This window comes from Simochromis diagramma, unplaced genomic scaffold, assembly GCF_900408965.1.
Source record: "Simochromis diagramma unplaced genomic scaffold, fSimDia1.1 OVJJ01000302.1, whole genome shotgun sequence".
Lineage (NCBI taxonomy): Eukaryota > Metazoa > Chordata > Actinopteri > Cichliformes > Cichlidae > Simochromis > Simochromis diagramma.
The window spans coordinates 11324808-11343052 of record NW_024386792.1 but is presented as its reverse complement, the minus strand read 5'-3'; the positions used below and the strand labels follow the sequence as shown (position 1 = coordinate 11343052).

Sequence of the window (18245 nt, the reverse complement as noted above, 5' to 3'; positions counted from 1 at the left end):
TGTTAGTTTTTTGTGTGCATGGTTCATATTTAATTTGAGTTAAAATTTGTAATTTTTTTTCTTTCTAACATGTTTAGTTTCTTCAGTGTTTTCAGTTCTATAGTAATGTCGTGGCTCACCAGTGCTACCTGGTCTGATGTCTTCTTAGGTTTTAATTGTCTTCCAGTCATTTCCTGCTTTGTTGGGTTAATTTTGCTTCCTTTGCCTCTGTCTTGTTGTCCTTCTTTGCTCTTCTTTTTTTTTTTTTAAACTAACAGTTGTTACACATTTCCTGTTTTACTTTAAAAAGTTGGTCCTCTCATGTGTTCTTTTTCCTCCCTACTTGATCGTCCTCACCTGTGCTGATTATACACATCTGAGTCTAATCCCTAGTTAGTCCTCACTGACCTTTCTTCTATTCGCTCTTTGCTGTTTCTTATGGTTCTCTTTGTGTTTCTGAACTTGTGTTAATTTATTTTGGACTTAAATAAAAAGCCTATATTGTCCTATATTTGGGTCCTAACTCCAGCACAACACCTTCTATGACAGATGGTGTTTGCACAATTGAAATAAGATACTTTAATGTCTTAATGGCCACATCGTGGTTTTTGACATCTGTATAATATGTCCAAGTAAACCCACGTGCTGCTGAACTGAGCTGACTATGCTAATAATCAGCATTACCATGTAATATAATTTATCTCATAATGTTTTATATTGCATTTATAGATGACTTATTTACAGATTACCCATTAAGGTAATATTCTCGGGTTACCTGTGAGTCGTCTATGAGGATGTCCTTGATGAATGGCTGACCCTGAGGTTCTCCGTAGTTCATCCTCACATAATGGACTTGGTAGCCTCGGATCAGACCGTGCTGTCTTTCAGGTGCAGGGGCTCGCCATTTCACCCTAACAGCCGAGGCGTTCACAGTTTCTGCCTCCACCCCTCGTGGAGGACCACTTGGAACTACAAATGCATTTTTGGATAGAAGTCAAGGGTCACAGATGATGGGCAGTTAAACCTCTCAGTTAAAGGCCTTCACTTTAGTGAAGTTTCTTTCTAGTAAAAAAAAAAAATGCTTTCAGGGGCAAAAACAGCCAAAAGCTAAAAAAGGTGAAAAACTACAACCCTACAAAAAGTCTAAAACAGCTCTGATGTCAGGGAAAAAAAGTCAAAATAGTAAAAAAATGAGAGCGCTTGAGGAAAAACATGGAGGAAAAAAGCAGTGGAGGATAAGAAGCAAATGTAGAAAAGATAAGAATGGCAGATAGAAAAGGATTTGTTGCCAGGGGCAGATAAATAGTGGCAGGCAGTCAAAGAGAAAATACTGTTATCAAGAAAAACCTCTCCTGTACTGCCAAGAACTACACTTCTTTCCCCAAAAAGCAAAAATATACAAAAAGAAGGAAAAAACTTCCAGCCACCTTTATCTATTTGACAGACCCACCCACAAGCACAAAGAGTACTGGAATCAAAAATATAACAAATTACTCTAGATACAATAAGACACCGCACTGGTTTACATTAGATGTATCAAAATAATTGTAAAGGTACTGGAAATGATTTGGTAGGACAGATTACTGGTGAGAAAAGCCAAGGTGAGGAAAGATTGAGGTACACCGACAGCCTTGTTATTGTTAGAGGGGACTATTGCTAGCTTTTGACAGGAAAATCTCAGCATTCCTTTTAGTAAAAAGAGGGGCTTTTAGAAGAAAGGGAAAGGTGAGGAAAAAAGATGCCGGTTCAAAAAAATAAAAGAGGATAATGTCAGCTGCTGCAGGAAAAAAGGGGACTGCTGCTGACAAGAGAAAGCAGTGGTGAGGGGGGGTTGCAGGAGGAGATTCTGTATGTTGGCAGATTCTGGTGGTTACAAAGGAAAAATATGGAGGAGGTTTTCACTGGAGGGTCTGACAGTGGTTCACAAATGCATTGTCCGTTTAAATTGCAGCTCAAGAACAGAATAAATGAGTTTACTGGCCAGTAGAACAAGCTTGCTGTTAGTTTAGGGTGCTGCTTGGTTAGTAAGTTAGAGGTAGCGACTATTAGTAGGGAGGACCATCCTATTTTTATTTGTATCTTTTGTTGGGAACATACCATCTTCCTCAGTGCGGATAAGAAGCTGTAAACTTTCTGGTCCATCCCCAGCTTCCGTCTGTGCCCTCACGGTTATGCCGTACTCAGTCCATTTCTCTAGGTTTTCCAGGAGATACGGAGAACTTTCCGGAGAAATTCCATCAATTCTTTTTGATGTTTTGTTGCCCTCTGTAGTGGCATACTGGATGGAGTATCCTGTAATGATGCCGTTCTGAAACTCCACAGGTGGTGGTGCCCAACTTACCAGGACGCTGGTAGAACTGGGACTGGTGCATTTGATGTCCTGGGGAGGTGCTGAAGGAACTGATTGGCCAGTTTTGAGGAGGCACAATAGGGGTTGTTTGGGTAAATGTTATTTGGTTGTGTGTACAAGTTGTTATTGGTGGGTGGAGAGGTGAGTGGAGAAGTGAGGTTTGCCATGGGGGTGAAATTGAGCAGATGAGAGACAGAGAGCAAAAGACAAAGAAACACAAAATGAAAAAGAAACTCTGGAGAACTGAAGCTCTTTTGAAAAATGACCATAGAAATTAAAAGATGGTTGAACAGAGATACTGAAATGATGGGTGTCAACTTCTGTTTGGTAGCAATGTTTGATTAATGAAAACGAGTGAATGACAAAAACACTGACTAGAGCTTGAAACACACATACCTTCCCATAATTTGTCCTTACAGCCTACAAGCCTCTGTGGTCCATGTTGGACTTCTCATGTCTATCTGCCAACCTCGTCTTACCTTGTTTTACTGAGTCTCTTACGGACCTCAGATTGGTAGCCAACAAATGAAGTTTTTCTGGCAATCTTAAAAGAATTGCTTAGTACTGTATGCAAAATACATCAACTAAAGCTAAGTTCTTGAAATAATTATTGGTCTTTTATGTATTTGTTGAAATATCAATTCTGAGGTCAGCTCCAGCTATGGTCTTGATTCATGATGGCCCCTTTTTGACAATGCAACAATGCCACATATGTGTCTAATTAAAATTGCAGCAGAGAAACCTACGTGATTTAGCATTACATGTATTAGCGTTTGCATTGTCAAAACTGGATCTTGTTTCTCTTTCGCTCTCACAAACACCTTCACACTTTCACACACTGCAGTCTGTGCAGGTAGACCTACGTGTCTGTGGTGTGTCAATGGACACTTCATTGGTATATGCCCCAATTCCATTTTTGCTTTTGGCAGCTAGCTGGAAGGTGTAGGTGGAAAAGGGCTTCAAGTTCTTGAGCAGGTAGGATGTGGCGGGCTCAAAGCTCACTTTTTTCTGAAGGGACAAAAAGACAAGAGTTAACTTTCTATAACTAGATCAATAATGATATCAAATTGTTATCACTTTACACAATTGTATTTGAATTTGTTATTGTCTATCCACCTACCAATGTGATCAGAATTTTAGGGACACTCATTAAGGGCATGGATGTCATGGTATCTTGGAGCTTTTAATGATTTCTTTCAACTTTTCATTTTTTCAGGTGACTGATTTTACAGCATACATCTTTAGTGACTGTTTGCTGAACTGGCAGAATTAGCAGAGTTTGTTTGAAATGGTTGGTTTCCTGAGACAGAACTGGCTGATCCACAAATTTTCAATAGAGTTGAGGTTGGGGCTTTGGGAAGCCCTTCCAAAAACGTAACATCAAACATTTCAAAAATGGTTTTGATGTGTGTTTGGGATCATTGTTCTGTTTCTTTACTCGTTTTTCCCATTGTTTTAAAAAAATTGGTCAATCCAACAACTGCTGTGAAACTAATCCATGTTATGCGGGAAAAGAGAAACTACCAGTTGTAATCAGTCACGATCACCAATGATTAAAAGAATCAAGATTCAAATTGAGCCTGTTTGCGTGCCCTGTTGAGCCTGTGTGGACTCGAGAAATAAATAAATCATTAAATTCAAACTTGTGCACTCAATTCATGTTTTTTAAAGTCATTAAAGTTTTCTTTTCTGTACAATCATACCACCCTGAAAACTGAACAGTTCAAAGAAAACATTCAAAGTCCAAAATGATCATGACATTCATACCAATGATGGGTTTAGGTAAACTTCTGACCACAACTTTACCTATAAAATTATAAATCTATGAAAACAGCCCATTTAGTGACAATTTTTTTTATCTCCCCATCTTTACCTCTTCTGTGTCGTCAGCTCGTCGGTAAACAAGTTCATATCCTGTAATCTGGTTATCTGGGCCACCCTGGGTCGTTGGAGCCACCCAGGACAACAGGATACTGGTTTCAGACTTTGCCTCACCCTTAAAATCTAATGGTTGAGAAGGAACTAAAGGGGAAGAGGATTGTTTAAAGAACACTAAGACTACATAATCTTAACCATTATATGCCATTTGCTTCTCTTATTTTACCTCCAGTCTTGGCTATAATCTGCAGGTCCTGGGACAAGGGCCCATCTCCTACAGAGGTAAAGGCCAGCACTCGGATGTAATAAGTCTTGTTAGGAGTCAAATCCTGGATGGTGATGAAGCTGGATCCACGCACCATCTGCTTCTCCCACTGTACAACACCGGTGCACAACACAATGCATGAATGCAAGCAGGCACACAGATACACTCTCATACCTTATACATCTTGGCAACACAAGTTATCATCTGTTATGCATAAATAGTAACAATAACAATAAGCCAAACCACACACACAGGAATACACACCTGGTTCACTGGCAGCGAATTGTCAGAGGTGTAGTACACTCTGTAACCGACCACCTGTCCATTAGGTTCCTCAGGCTCATCCCAGTGGATCATTGCAGTTGTGGCGCTCAGCATCCGACCTATGACCTACAAATAAAAAGAGTAAAATTAAACACCAAGTGCAAAAGTGACACAAATGTGGAGAAAGTTTAAACCTGGATTCTGCTAATAGGCAACAGGGGAGAGTTTATGTGGTTGCCAAACGGAGAGTGATCGCATTTAAGTCTAGGGGGAAAAGACCCTTCATCTACAGAAGGTGTACGTTTTGGTTGACATGTCAATATTGCGCGTGTGAAAGTGCCATCGCACTACCACCACCATGTTTGACTATTGGTAAGTTCTTTGTATTGAAATGCTGTGTTAGTTTTACACCAGCTGTAAGAAGATTCAGGTCTTCAAAAATCCAACTTTTGTCTCATCAGTCCACAGAATACTTTTCCAAAAGTCTAGGAGACCAATAAGATGCTTTTTGGCAACTGGGAAACGTTTGTGTTCTTTTTGGTCAGCAGTGTTTTTTCCTTGGAACTCCTCCATGGATGCTTCCCCCCCCAATCTCTTTCCTAATGTTGAATCTTGAAGACTGACCTTAACTGAGACAAGTGAGCTGGCAGTTCTTTAGATGTTATTCTGGGTTCTTTTGCGCCTTCCTGGATAAGTCACCGATGTACTCTTGGAGTAATTTCGGTAGGCTGGCCAATCCTGGGAAGGTTCACCACTGTTCCAAGTTTTCTCAATTTGTAAATAATGGTTTACATCAGGGTTCAATGGGGTCCTAAAGCCTTAAAAATGGCTTTGTAACATCTTCCAGACTGATAGATGTCAGTGTCTTTGTTTGTCAGCTATTATTGAGTTGTTTGTAGATTGTGGCACGATGTGTTACTTTAAAAAAAGATCTTTTGGCCTACTTCATTTTGTCAGACAGGTGTCAGATATGTAAGGGGTTTCTTGATTCAGCAGTCCTAGAAGTAATCATGTCTGGATGTGGCTAATTCAACTGAACTCTTTGCTAAAACATGATTAATCACAATTAATTAATATGGTAATTAAAAAAGGAGGACTGATTACTTTTTTGATGCAGATTCCTGGGAGGTTTGGCATGTTTTTTCCATAAAGAAATGAAACCATTGTGTAAAAACTGCATTTTGTATTTACTTATCTTTGTCTAATATTAAAAGTTGTTTGATGATTGGAGAGATGTAAACATGACAAATATGCAAAAACAAAACAAAAATAAAACTAAGAAATCAAGAAGGGGGGGAAAACTTTGTCACAGCACTGGAAAACAGCACACATTGAAATGCATTAAAATAGAGGTTACATAAATGCATCCACATATTGAACCAGAAATACCAATTTTTATTTATATGCCTAACTGGTCAAGTTGCATATTACATCCATATCTCTCTACATGTAATATGAAATGTTATGATATGTAAAATGTATAATATGTGAGGTGAAGCCTTAGAAAATTAGGTGATCACCAATTTGGTCTCTGACCAAATGTAAATGATTTAAAACCCTATATAAATATAAGAAACATATATTTTATAGAAAATTATGATGATTTATTTTGGCTAAAATGCCATCACTGTGATATTTTATCCAATTCCACATTTTTGTATACCATAGTTTGCAATAATTAGTGAAATAAATCCTGGTATATGGCCCTTTGAACAAATTCTAATCCTTCCAGTATGTATGCTTGTACCAAATTTGAAATTCCCTCAAAGCTTTTATGAGAATAGAACAGGATGGACAGACAGCTCCAGCAACGGCTGTCTCAGAGTCAAAAATAGCATCGATCCATATTTGGAAAGAACATTTTTATCGCTGTAAAAACTGCTTTCCACTTTGTCAAATAAAGGCATCATCCTGACCTGGCGAGGAGGCGAGGAGGGGGCCTGCTCAGCTGTGCGAGCCTCCACCACCTCGCTGGAGGGGCCCTGACCAATGGTGTTGACAGCTGCCACCCGAAAGTCATAGTGAGAGTAAGGACTCAGGCCGCCCACACTATAGCGTGTTGTAGCAATGCCATCAATCTCTTTATAGGGGTCCTCTGAGCCTTTGGCGCGATGCTAGATGAAACAAGAGATGAAAAGGGGAAGAAGAAGAAGTACAGACTGAATTCAAGCTGCAATAAACAACTTTGTATTGAGTTAACAGCTACAGCTGTGTCTGTATACATAAATACATCAAAACTATGTAAAACCATACCTGCATCTACTTATCTAGATTTACATTGAAATGTACAGAGTGAAATTTGGGCAATTCATGTTTCATACAGGAGTCCTGCAATTTAGAAAGTGAGTATTTCAATACTACTGTTAACCATAGTACTGTGTTAAATTATAATATTATTTTATGCCATGTTATACCCCTAATTAAACATTGTGAATTATTATGTAGTTTTAGTTTGCATTATTCTCCTGAATTAGAAGAAGCTGATAACTATTGCATTAGTTAAACTGATTTGCATTACATTAAACTGCTGATTTATTGTGGATGAATGATATTGTTTTATGATGTTATAAGAAATACTGTTTGCAGAAAGTCATCGCCTTATTTGTCTGATTAGAAGAGAACGGAACATGCTGGAGTTTTCTGCCCCATCTCAGCAGGAGCAGATAAACGGGGAGCCAAGGTCGTAGCTTAGGCGCCGTGTGAGAGAAAGAATGTGAATGTTTAGGCTTTTATGATAAGGTGGGGGCACCAGAGGCTATAAGAGTTTGATCAATGCTCCACCATTTTGAGATCTGAGGCTGTCTGCATACAGTGTCCATCTCCCATGCGTGTGACTATTAAAATCATCGTTTGACTCAACCCGGCCGGACCAGTGTTGTTATTGTGTTTTTTTCTCTTGTCTCCATCCCCAATTTTGAACTCGTAACAACTGTTAATTCATTCTCTTTTATGAATTTACCACTGTCAGTAGGGAGTATTCACAGGACACCAGATTTACTTTGAACACTTCGAGGGAGGTTAATAGTATTGGGAGAAATAGGGATTCCTGCCTTTGCAGCCATACTAAGTAGGCTTGAGGCCAACATGATAACAGTTTATATTGATAAATCCTAGTGCTCTAAGACTCTGGGTATGCAGAGAATACAATAATTCATAAATAGCATTTTTTATTTACAACAGAACATAGAAAACATGACATTTTCTAAATCCTTTAACGATATTATTTATTCTAGATAACGAGTCTTTACGCTTTTACATTGAGGAACATTATTGTGAAATTGTTCCACGATTTGTATTTTTAATAAAATGATAAAATGCCTCAATTCAAGCTTTCTGTGCATTGTTCTGAAAATATTGGTTTATGAGATCTGGAATTCACTGGATTGTGTTTTTATGTATACAGCATTATACATCCCAGGTTTCTTGGAATTCGAGTTGTATAATGCGTGTCTCAGCAATTTGTGTACATATAGTGCTGTGAGGTAGGTAATGTTTAAGTGCTTACAAGTCTGTCGTACCTGTATGATATAGTAGGAGACGGGTTCAGGGTTTCCAGAATCCCAGGTGAGAGTGATGCTTGTTGCAGTTCTCTCTGTCACCACAGGGATGCCAGGAGCCTTTGGCAAAGCTGAAGTGTGGAAAAAAGACGAGACATATTTTATTGTTTATTGTAATAGACAGCTGGGCAGAGACACGTTTAGCACTCTAGTGCATCACCTCTTTTTTAAGCGCCCCAAGCAACGTTTTCTCAGTAGGATAGGATTTAAGGATTTAAGCTGCTCAGCAGATCAGGGCCTTCTTCATATATATTTTTTTAAATTAATTCTCTAAATATTTTGTCTTGAAGAGAAACACGCAATGAATTTAAGACCACTTAACAACATTTTACTGCAAAGCTGTGCTAGTTTAATGTATAGACATGGCTTGGTATTGTCTTGCTGACAGAAGTAAGACTAGTTTACTGGTAGCCCACAGGATGCAGTTCTTGATTTTTTTAAGAAGAATTTCATATTTTTGACTGAGTCTTACAATCTTACATGAGTTCAGGCCCAGAACTCATACAGTGTAACTCGTGCAGCTCTTTCTGGATTTTTGTCTTACATTTTTCATGTTTATTTATTCATTGCATGGTGAAGTCTTACAGTAGAAACCATGACAAACATTGTTCATTGAGCTCAAAGAGAGATTTTCACAAACCCATTAGGTCAGTTTTTAATGTAGTGCCACTTGAGGCCATGAAGATCATAGTAATTCAATATTGTTCTAGGTCTTGTCCTTTGAGTACATAGATTTACCACAAGCTCTTTAAATTTCAACATTTCTTTTTAATTTTTGTGATGACAATCCCCATTTTTCCTTCTGAAAGACTTTAAAAGTCTCTATGGATGCTCTTTTCATACAGTATATAATTACGTTAGCTACCTGTTACCCATTTGCCTAAATAGCTGAAAGATACTCCAACAGGCGTTATTCCTAAGAACTTTCTTAAAACACAAATTTTCTTTCTTACCCCTGTTCCAACTTTTCTGAGAGTTACAGGAACTCAAAAACTCAAAATCAGCACATTCTTCACAAAGTAACTACAACAGTAAAATCTCAGCTTCAGTATTTAACACGTTTTTCATACAATACCGAGTTTAGATTTGCACATCACTACACTGTCTTTTGATTTACATTTGCTTAAAGCAGCTCCCCAAGGAATAGAGTTGCATTTGAAACCAAATTAACACTCTTGAAATAATTAAGTATTCAAACTGATACAGCTGTTACAGCAATAAGAAGGGCCTTTTCCAATCTAAACCATAACAAAACAAATCTAACTAAATCTCATAAGTCATAAGTCCATGTTACGGCCCTAGCAGGGCCTCCTCCTGAAGCTGCCTGTGTGGGCGTGTCCTACCATCTCTCCTGCCTTAGGTGCCACCTTTTTCTATCGTACAGCTGACTCACGTCAGCAATTAAAGGTATTTAAGGGCAGAGAAAGGTGAGCTCTGGTGCCAGAGTGCCATGTGAGTGGTTGCAGCTAGTTAGCTGTGTGAGTGTTTGGAGGTTGCAGCTAGTGACATTGTTTTTTTGTGATTGTTTGCTCCTGCTTGGTGGAGAGTGTTTGGTTACTAACCTTTTTTCTGGCTTCCATTATAATAGTTTCTTCTTAATTTTAATTAACTGTAAAACATGTAGTTGTCTTTGTATCTGCTTCAAATGTATTCAGTGACTATTTGTCTGCGTCCATATAGTACAGAACTGCATCTTTAGTGTGTTCATTAGATGCACTCATTACTTTCCTCTTCAATACATATTTTTAACATCTGTATATAAAGGAGCTCTCATAGAAATAAGTTTCTTTACTGTCTTACTTTTTAATTCTTTTGTAATAAAAATACATGTTAAACAGAGAGAGAGAGCACTGCAGTTCTGCCTTATTACAAAGTCATAAGCAAAATCACCCTCGATTAAGGTTGGTGTATAACTCTTTTGTTCCTATCCTTTCCACTACTCACCTTTAACTATAATCTGTGCCACTGCCTCAATCACACCTAGCGTTGACATGGCAACGCACGTGTAATTGTTGGACTGGCGTACGTCAGTCAGTTCTAGTACATTGCGGCCAATGGGCATGTCGTCCTCTGGCGTGAGGTCTTCTGCTCCCAGCATCCATTTCACATATGGCATGGGTGAGCCTACCGCCACGCAGGTGATGTTGACGTTCCCTCCTGGCATGATTTCGCTATCCGCCGGAGGAATGGAAAAGCGAGGGGGGACACGGCGCACTGGACCAAACGGCAAAGAAGGCAAGAGAAGAGAAACAATTACGATTTAATGATTGTGCAGAGCGGTGGAGAACAATCAGGAGGTTTGAGCTCTGAGATAAAGTTTTATGACATTCAAGTTAGAGTACAAGCATTTGAACAGTCTGGTACACTACCATTAGGGTGCATGTGATATCAAGATGTTTTATTAATGTGAATTTTAAAATTTTATGAACACAAAAGACAGAAAAAAGGAGAACAAAAATCACAACACACACACATGCATTCACATGGAAAAACAGCACATGGTATATTACTCTGGAGTAAAATGTACAGGCGGGTTTAGACTTTCAGGATTGCACACAGCCCACAGCTGAGCCACACAAACAGAAAGTGTCAGTTTAATGGAAGAAAAAAGGCAAAAAACAACAACTCAGGAAAGACTCGAGAGAACCACTCGGTCGTTACAGTACCAACCTTCTCGCAGCTCTGCAGTGGGAGATATGACATGGCGGGAGGAGGAAGAAAAGACAGGAAAATGCAAAATATCAGAAAGAGAATACAAGACAAAGAGGGATATGTTAGACAAAAAGAGCTTTGCAAGGTGGCAAAAGACAGAAAGGACAAGAGAACGAGCAAGGAAGGGCAAGAACGTGTGAGGGGAGGACAGGAAAGAAAAGGAGGCCATACATGGCCAACGTTGGTGAAAGCGTTCCTGTTTAAGGCAGGCTCCTCTGCCAGCTGTCTCCATAGACTGCCTGTCAAACACTCACTGAGCAGCTCTGCAAGATTTCCCTGGCCCTGCAAGCACTGTTAGACACACATCACTGACTGTATGCTGTTTGTGTTTATGTGTACGTGCATGTGGATTTTATATATGACATAGGTGTGTATCCTAATGTGTGTGAATTCAGTGTTTGCTATGTATCCCCATGAGCCATGTTGGAGTCAGAAAAAAAAAGAAAAAAAAAAAGATGCTCCACTGTTTAAGACCTTTTTTAAGGGGTGGGTTGAAGGCAGACAACAGAGCAAAAGGCCCCAGGAATAAAAATGTCTCCGAGATTCAAACATTTCGTGGGTATGCGTGTGAACGTGCGTGTGCTGAAGGAGCAGAGGGGAAGACAGCGCCTGAGGAGGTGAGATGCCTGTCAGATTTGGAGAGAAATACAAGTTTTAACCAGACAATGATTTGGTTTTTCTCTGAGGTCTAAAGGCTAAGAAGGCAGGGCAAAGAGATAAGTGACTCGAGTGAAACATTTAGGCCAGCCTTAAGAGCGCTCATTCTTAAACCATCCAGTTTCATTGCTCGATAGCTAAAAACTATAAAATATAGTCTACTTAAAAGCATTGTATCATGTTAATAAATTAGATATATTCCTAATATAGGTCTATCTACTGATACGTGTGTGTAAATTTCATCTCATCCACACATAATCATTAGAATTGTTGCATCATCATAAAAAAAGTGTTCAAACTCTTACCTCTTACATAAAGGTTAGCTGGGGTGGAATAACGTGTCCCATCCCTGTTGGTAGCAACACACTCATACTTCCCCTGGTCTGACTCCTCACTCATCTCTATCTGGAGGGCACCTGGATGCATGGAGGGATGGAGAGGAAGAGCAAAAAGATAAAGAGAGGACAGAGAGTCACACAGACAGACAGACAGAAGAAAGAGCAATCACACAGAAGTGGAAGACATTAGGAATTTTGATATAGTAAGTATATACATTAACATATAAATGGTAAAAAAAACTGCAGAAAGAATAAGAATAAATGAGTCTGTGGGCATTTTCAGAAAACAAACAGGCTGAACTCATTCTGAGGAAAGTAGGGGTACAAACAGAGCCAAATCTATAGAGCGACTTTAACAAGTTTCTACCACTTTCAGCAAGAATCTGCCCAAAACAAGGGTCAGCTTCCTGATTTCAAAATATGAAAAAAAGAAAAAAGAAAAAAAGAGAAAAACAACCCAAAAGACCAAAACAAAACCTACAAAAAAGGAGAATGCGGTCTTCATGCAAAGCAAATGAAACAAACAGCTAGAATGCGCAGAAATCCGTCACTGTATTTTGAGAAGAAAAAAAAATGCTGAAAATTGAGATGCAGTTACATTAAGCAACAAATCATGTTTCATTTTCCAAGGATAACGTCTGACAAAAGATATTGCCATGGCAATAAGATTTCCCCAACCCTTTCGGATCCACCAATGGGATCAGGAGTGTGATGTCAATTTAAAACACACCCAATAAGGAGGTAAAGACATCAACCGACCTCCGTCAAGGCCAACAGATGGGAAAAAAAAAGAACGACATACGCAAAGCCTTGGGAAGGGACCGATGTTTTCTCGCTCCCTGAAAATAGAAAAACTGTCAAAAAAAGAGTCAACCAGAGGTTCTTTAAAGATGGTGTGGTAAGGCAAAAAAGCGCCCATAAAAACTTTATCAAAAAAGTGGTTGTTTGGGGCTTTTTATCGGTAATGAGAGAGGTAAAGAGAGAGGTAATGGTAAAAACCATGAAAGTATGTGTGTTTCTGTGTGTGTGCGTGCGGAGATTTGAGAATTTAGGTGTGCGTGTGAGCGCACTCATGTTTGCAAGTGTGTGTCTGAGTCTTTGCCATCTGGACTTTTCAGCCTGAGCGAATAACAGCTGGGAGGAAAAACAAAACTGGGACGTTTGATTGGGCAAATAGAGACAAGGTAGAAGGAGAGGCCAGGCCAAGCTTAGGTCAAGACCTCTGAGAAAAAAAAAAAGAAGAAAAAAAAAAAAGAAATTCAGGTCACAAAAATTTAAAAAGCAACAAACAAACAAACAGAGGTAGAAGTGAGTACGCTTTTTCACCTCAAACTAAGCAACAAAGAAAGAAAACCAAGTTGTAAACATATCATGCGTTTGATTGGAAACACGGTCGATGTGAACGGTGGTTAAACTGATGGGTACAAAAGAGAGATCACAACATGACGAGGAAGGAAGCAATGGACTTCTTTGTTACAGAGTGAACGCTGAGGCTGAGATGGAAAAATTAAAGTGTGAAGAGGGGATGAAGGATGAGAAGAGGGGAGGTGACAGTCATAGTATAATGAGTTGCTTGCTCAACTCCAATTCCTCCTCTTGCACCTACTGCAGATCTGAAGCAGTTGGATGAGTTTTACCAATGTCACAGAGTCTTGAGTCTTTTGGACTAAACCCCATATTGATTAACCCACCCGGGGCTGCTTTTCAGATCTGTGAGACAAGTAGGAACCAGGGGTTGAAAAGGAATCAGGCCACTGTGTCATGTTGGTCCTCCCAGCAGTCTTACCTCGTATGGGCGTGCCACCTGAGTGGGCAATGAATGCACGAGATTAGAGAAGGAGAAGAAGAAGAAAATGTTAGTACCACAGAAGGAGAAGGGGATAAGGTAGGGAGGGACTGGGGGAAGGGGGGGGGGGGGGGGGAGTAACTTGGCAAGGAGAAGAATCAAATTAGAGAGAAAGACTCAAAATATAGATCCTTACAGAGCGAGAGGAAGAAGAGGCATAAAGGAAATAGAATAAACTAAGACAGAATAAGCCTGAGAAGAGGAAAAACTGACCTGAGATAGAGCGATAGACAGTGACAGAGCTATAAGGAGATGGGTTATTGATTGGACTTTATTGACTTGTAGCAGGGGTGGATGTGGCTATAGGAGAAGGGTGTCTGCACTACACTCATCTGGGTGTCTAAAAAGTGTACTGGCGAACTCTAAGTCCATTAACTACTATGAGCTTTTAACTGCTCTTGTCCTCTAAATGGCTCGAAACCAGGTTTAATCCTGCTAGTTGCAAAGTGTGTTAAAACCTCTATTAGATAATGCGATATTTGCCCCATGCAAGGCAAGCACCCGCTATTTTAGTTCGTGGCTTCTGAGTTCATCTGAGCAGTGACTTCCTAGTAAATTCACTCTTAGCCAGTCACATCACAGGTCTCTATTCTCTGAAACAGCTGTGCCAATTACAGTGATGCATGATGACAACAGCTCCAAAAACAGCAAGAGGCTGATTAAAAAATGTTATTATTGTCTGGGTGGTGCCGAAAGGCACATCCTAAACACACAACACATCAAATTTGCAGCCAAAGGCAGATGGTGTGGGTTTTTATTCAAGTTGTGGAATAATACCAGAAACAAACAATAAAAACGTGGCAGAAGCCTTTGATGTGCCCTAATCTCTCAGAACTACCTTAAATGATAAATGCTGACATGCAGCTTTGCACAAAATAAACATTTTTTATGGTGATTTAAAAGACTCAACTGTCTGGAGAGCGATTAATTAAGGTGATGTATTTGCATAAATCATAAATACATGTTTTCATACTCTGTCATACTTCATTTGCTCTCGCTGATGAAATCACAACAGCGTGGTTCTCAGATAACTTTTCCCAGCACGTCTATACATATTTTCCACCAAAAATGCAGACACCCCACGCGGCGCTGACTTATTGGAATGAACTCACACCTGTTTGTGTGACGTGCGCACAGTGTGGTCGCAAAGTAAAGTCATTTAAAGGTCAGGAAATTACCAAACCGATAAAGCGTAAGCTTTTGTGCCACCACAAAAATAGGGCTTATCACATCAGAGCGCTTTCAGCAGGGCATCAACTGTCAGCCAAGAAATGCTCAACTGAAATCAGACGCATGTGTCGAGCTGATGTCTCTTAGGCTCATCTTAAGGTATCTAAATTGAAAATGTATTTTAAAAAAAAGTATAGCAAAGTATTTTAAGGTAATACTACCTAAGAGAAATGAAAGCTAAAGCCAGCCTCTACTTTTCCCCCCTCAGTCTTATAATGAAATTTTAAAAATTTATAAACTAACATGACAAAAAACATCAGTTTTAATCAGATTAAACTATATCTCAGAAAGTAGATTTGCAATTTAACAGATGCAACTCTGCCTTTAAAGGTGTAACATGAGGAAAAACTAAGGTCTGAGTCCTCACATTACAGGAAAATTTAAGCTGTAGTAATCGCATATTTGGCCCACTGTGCATTTATATGCCAAAGAAGTTTTTCTAAATCAAGTAAATGATTCAAATGTCTAAAACATTTTACGTGATTGTTGGAAAATTAGTGGAAATTACAGCATTTAATCACTAAATTTTCAACTATCCATAAACTGAGCAGACGAGATTGTTTCTTCTTCTTTTTAAAACAGTTAATCCTTACTAAGCTCTTTTTTACACTAATGCAGTGTAACGTCTGACCACTACTTTTACACCACAGCAGCTAGACTTATATGTTTTCATATATGCCTATCACAATGCACAGCTAATGTCTAGAAGGCTGAAACGTGGTCTCGATTGATTTCTTTATCCTGGCTCCACCAGTGGCCATCTAGAGCTCATAGCTATTGACTGGTAACTTTATACAGCAGACTGGAGATAGTAAGTGGATGAGTGAAAGGCAGGGTGAGTGAGTGAGTGAGGGAAAGAATATTTGAATTAGCAAAGGAGTGGAAAAGTAAATAGGTGAGTGTGAGGAGAAAAAAATATTATTCTCTGGGCGTGGAAGGGCTGCAGGTGCACAGATGAGGGTGAGGTCAGCTACATCTAGGTTGACAGAGTGTGTGTGTGTCTTTCTATGTGCATGTCTGTGTGTATGTGTTTGTACGTCCTCTTTGTGGCATCTACCTTTAGCCAGTACAATGTACAGGTGCTTTGAGAGACAAGTGCGTGTATTACAGCGGGTGTGTTCACATCTATGCTTCGTGCTGTGTAAAAACTGTTAGTATGCCATGCATTTTAATAACACTGCAATAGTTGTAAAAGTGAGCAGCAGCAAAATCAGTAGCAACATTAGTGAACAGTATATAGAAAAGTGGACAGTGAGGGTGTGGGCCTTGGAACAGAAGCACTTACCAAAGGACTCTGTGGTTAAAAAGATACAAAGAGAAAAGAAACAGCATAGACATTGCATTACAATCGGACCATTAGTTACACAGAGGAGTTGACTTAGTAGAAACACCTTGAAAACTCCACAAAAAAAGTAATGGATATGGAAATTTATACTTTAAAGAATCATACAAGTCACGCTATTTTTCATCATAATAATAACCACTTAAAAAAGCTAACATGGCTAACTACCAAGTATTTTACATTTTAAGTTGTAACAATTTTTCTACATCCTTTAAATGTTTTTTTTTTTTTTATTTCTTTATAAATTAAGATAAGAAAGAATCCAGTGCAGGGTCTTAGGGGTTGAGCCAGATAATAATAATAATAATAATGATAATAATAAAAAAAGCAGGGACACAAACAAATAGGTTGGTATATCCACACAGAAGCCAGAGACTTGGGTGTCCAATCACAAGAAAGGGGGTTTTAGGTCCAGAGTCGGTCCCTGAAAGCAGAAGGAGGACTGAGGAGGGAGCGGACTTACACACTACTGTGGCTCAAGAAAAAAAAAAAAATATAAAAAAAAAAAAAAATCTTGACTGAAATGGATTAATGATTTGACTGGAACAGAATAAACTGTCCTCGTATTATTCAATTTTGGTTTTTGAAATGCTGTTATCAGATTTTCTCAGATAACACGAATACATGTTCTTGGGCTCAGTGTCACATCCACCCAGGACGTTCTTTCCCACAAATCAGGAAAAACAAAATGTTATTCAAGTAAGTCACAGCAGTGAGCTCTATGTTAGAGAGGCCATTCAGTCAGTACATGCCACCACCACTTAGTTTTGCTAAATCTTGTCTGTAGATACAGTTTTTGAGTTTTTACTAGAGATGTAGCCCACCGATGTCTCTTAGGGGCATTTTTAGTATTCTTTTACAGAAACTTTAACTGTCTGTGATGGTGACTTGCACAGGAAGACCTCAGAGTTAGGAGAAAAGTCGGGAGTCCACTTTTAAAAAGGCTTAGAAGAGTTTAGAAGGGTTGGCAACCGTATACAGTCAACTCATAACAACAGCAGCAACAGCAGCAGCAGCAGAAAGAGAGGCAGCTGAGAAATACAGCCAGTATCCATAGCAGGAGTGTGGAGTAAGAAAAAGGGTTAACAAGGGCAAGAAAAACAGAAACTTTGTAGGAACGGGAAATAAATAATGGGTTTAAGGGGCAGATATTAAGAAGGGGACATAAAACGAAATGGTGGAGGAAAAACCCTTAAGGTGGAAATAAAATCTGGGATTGAAGAGAAGGCAAAAGAATGGAGGGATAAAAGCACTGGTTACCTGAGCGGAGCTGCTTGATTCTTCCATTGTTATTGGACGTGTTGACCGGGAGGAAATCCTTGAACCAGGTAATTTCTGGGTCAGGGTTGCCACTAGCGGCGCATAGCATAGTGGCAGTCCGAGAACGCTCCACCACTTTCAGCTGGGGGCCCATGTCAATGGTGGGAAACCCTGAGGGCAGCTGATCCTCTGGAAGGATTAGGTACACAAGTAAAATATTTAACCTAGTAAGACAGAGAAGCAGTTTTCTTCTAACATCTTCCTGCAGTCTTTTCACCCTCACTTACACGTTTGTCATGTTTTGATTGTACTGAATAGATTTGAGTCCATCGTTCCATGAGACAGGTTGTCTCTGATTTTTGTCCAGTTCTTCTGTAATTTGGAATACCTTGACTATTTCTCCCAGTTTCCTCAACTCCTTAAAAAACACCCTCCCACTGAGAGCCACTTTGTTTGTCCTCAGCTGTCCAGTTTGCTCAATTCTTCCAGCCCACACTGCAGACCACACAGAGATATGCCTAGTTTGTACTAATAACTCTTTGGGAATGACCTTGTTGGCGCAAAAAT

The 18245-nt window shown here is 39.4% G+C and overlaps 1 protein-coding gene across 1 annotated transcript in view; it reads right to left on the bottom strand.

Moving 5' to 3' along the window:
• ptprdb (protein tyrosine phosphatase receptor type Db) overlaps window positions 1–18245 on the bottom strand; it is a 155298-nt gene that overhangs the window by 30218 nt on the left and 106835 nt on the right. The window contains 14 exon segments of the mRNA XM_040024437.1: window positions 755–948; window positions 2077–2379; window positions 3193–3337; window positions 4203–4351; window positions 4434–4581; window positions 4737–4862; window positions 6653–6850; window positions 8255–8364; window positions 10238–10507; window positions 10964–10975; window positions 11968–12078; window positions 13787–13804; window positions 16362–16370; window positions 17679–17867. Coding sequence (XP_039880371.1) covers window positions 755–948; window positions 2077–2379; window positions 3193–3337; window positions 4203–4351; window positions 4434–4581; window positions 4737–4862; window positions 6653–6850; window positions 8255–8364; window positions 10238–10507; window positions 10964–10975; window positions 11968–12078; window positions 13787–13804; window positions 16362–16370; window positions 17679–17867 — 1982 coding nt within the window.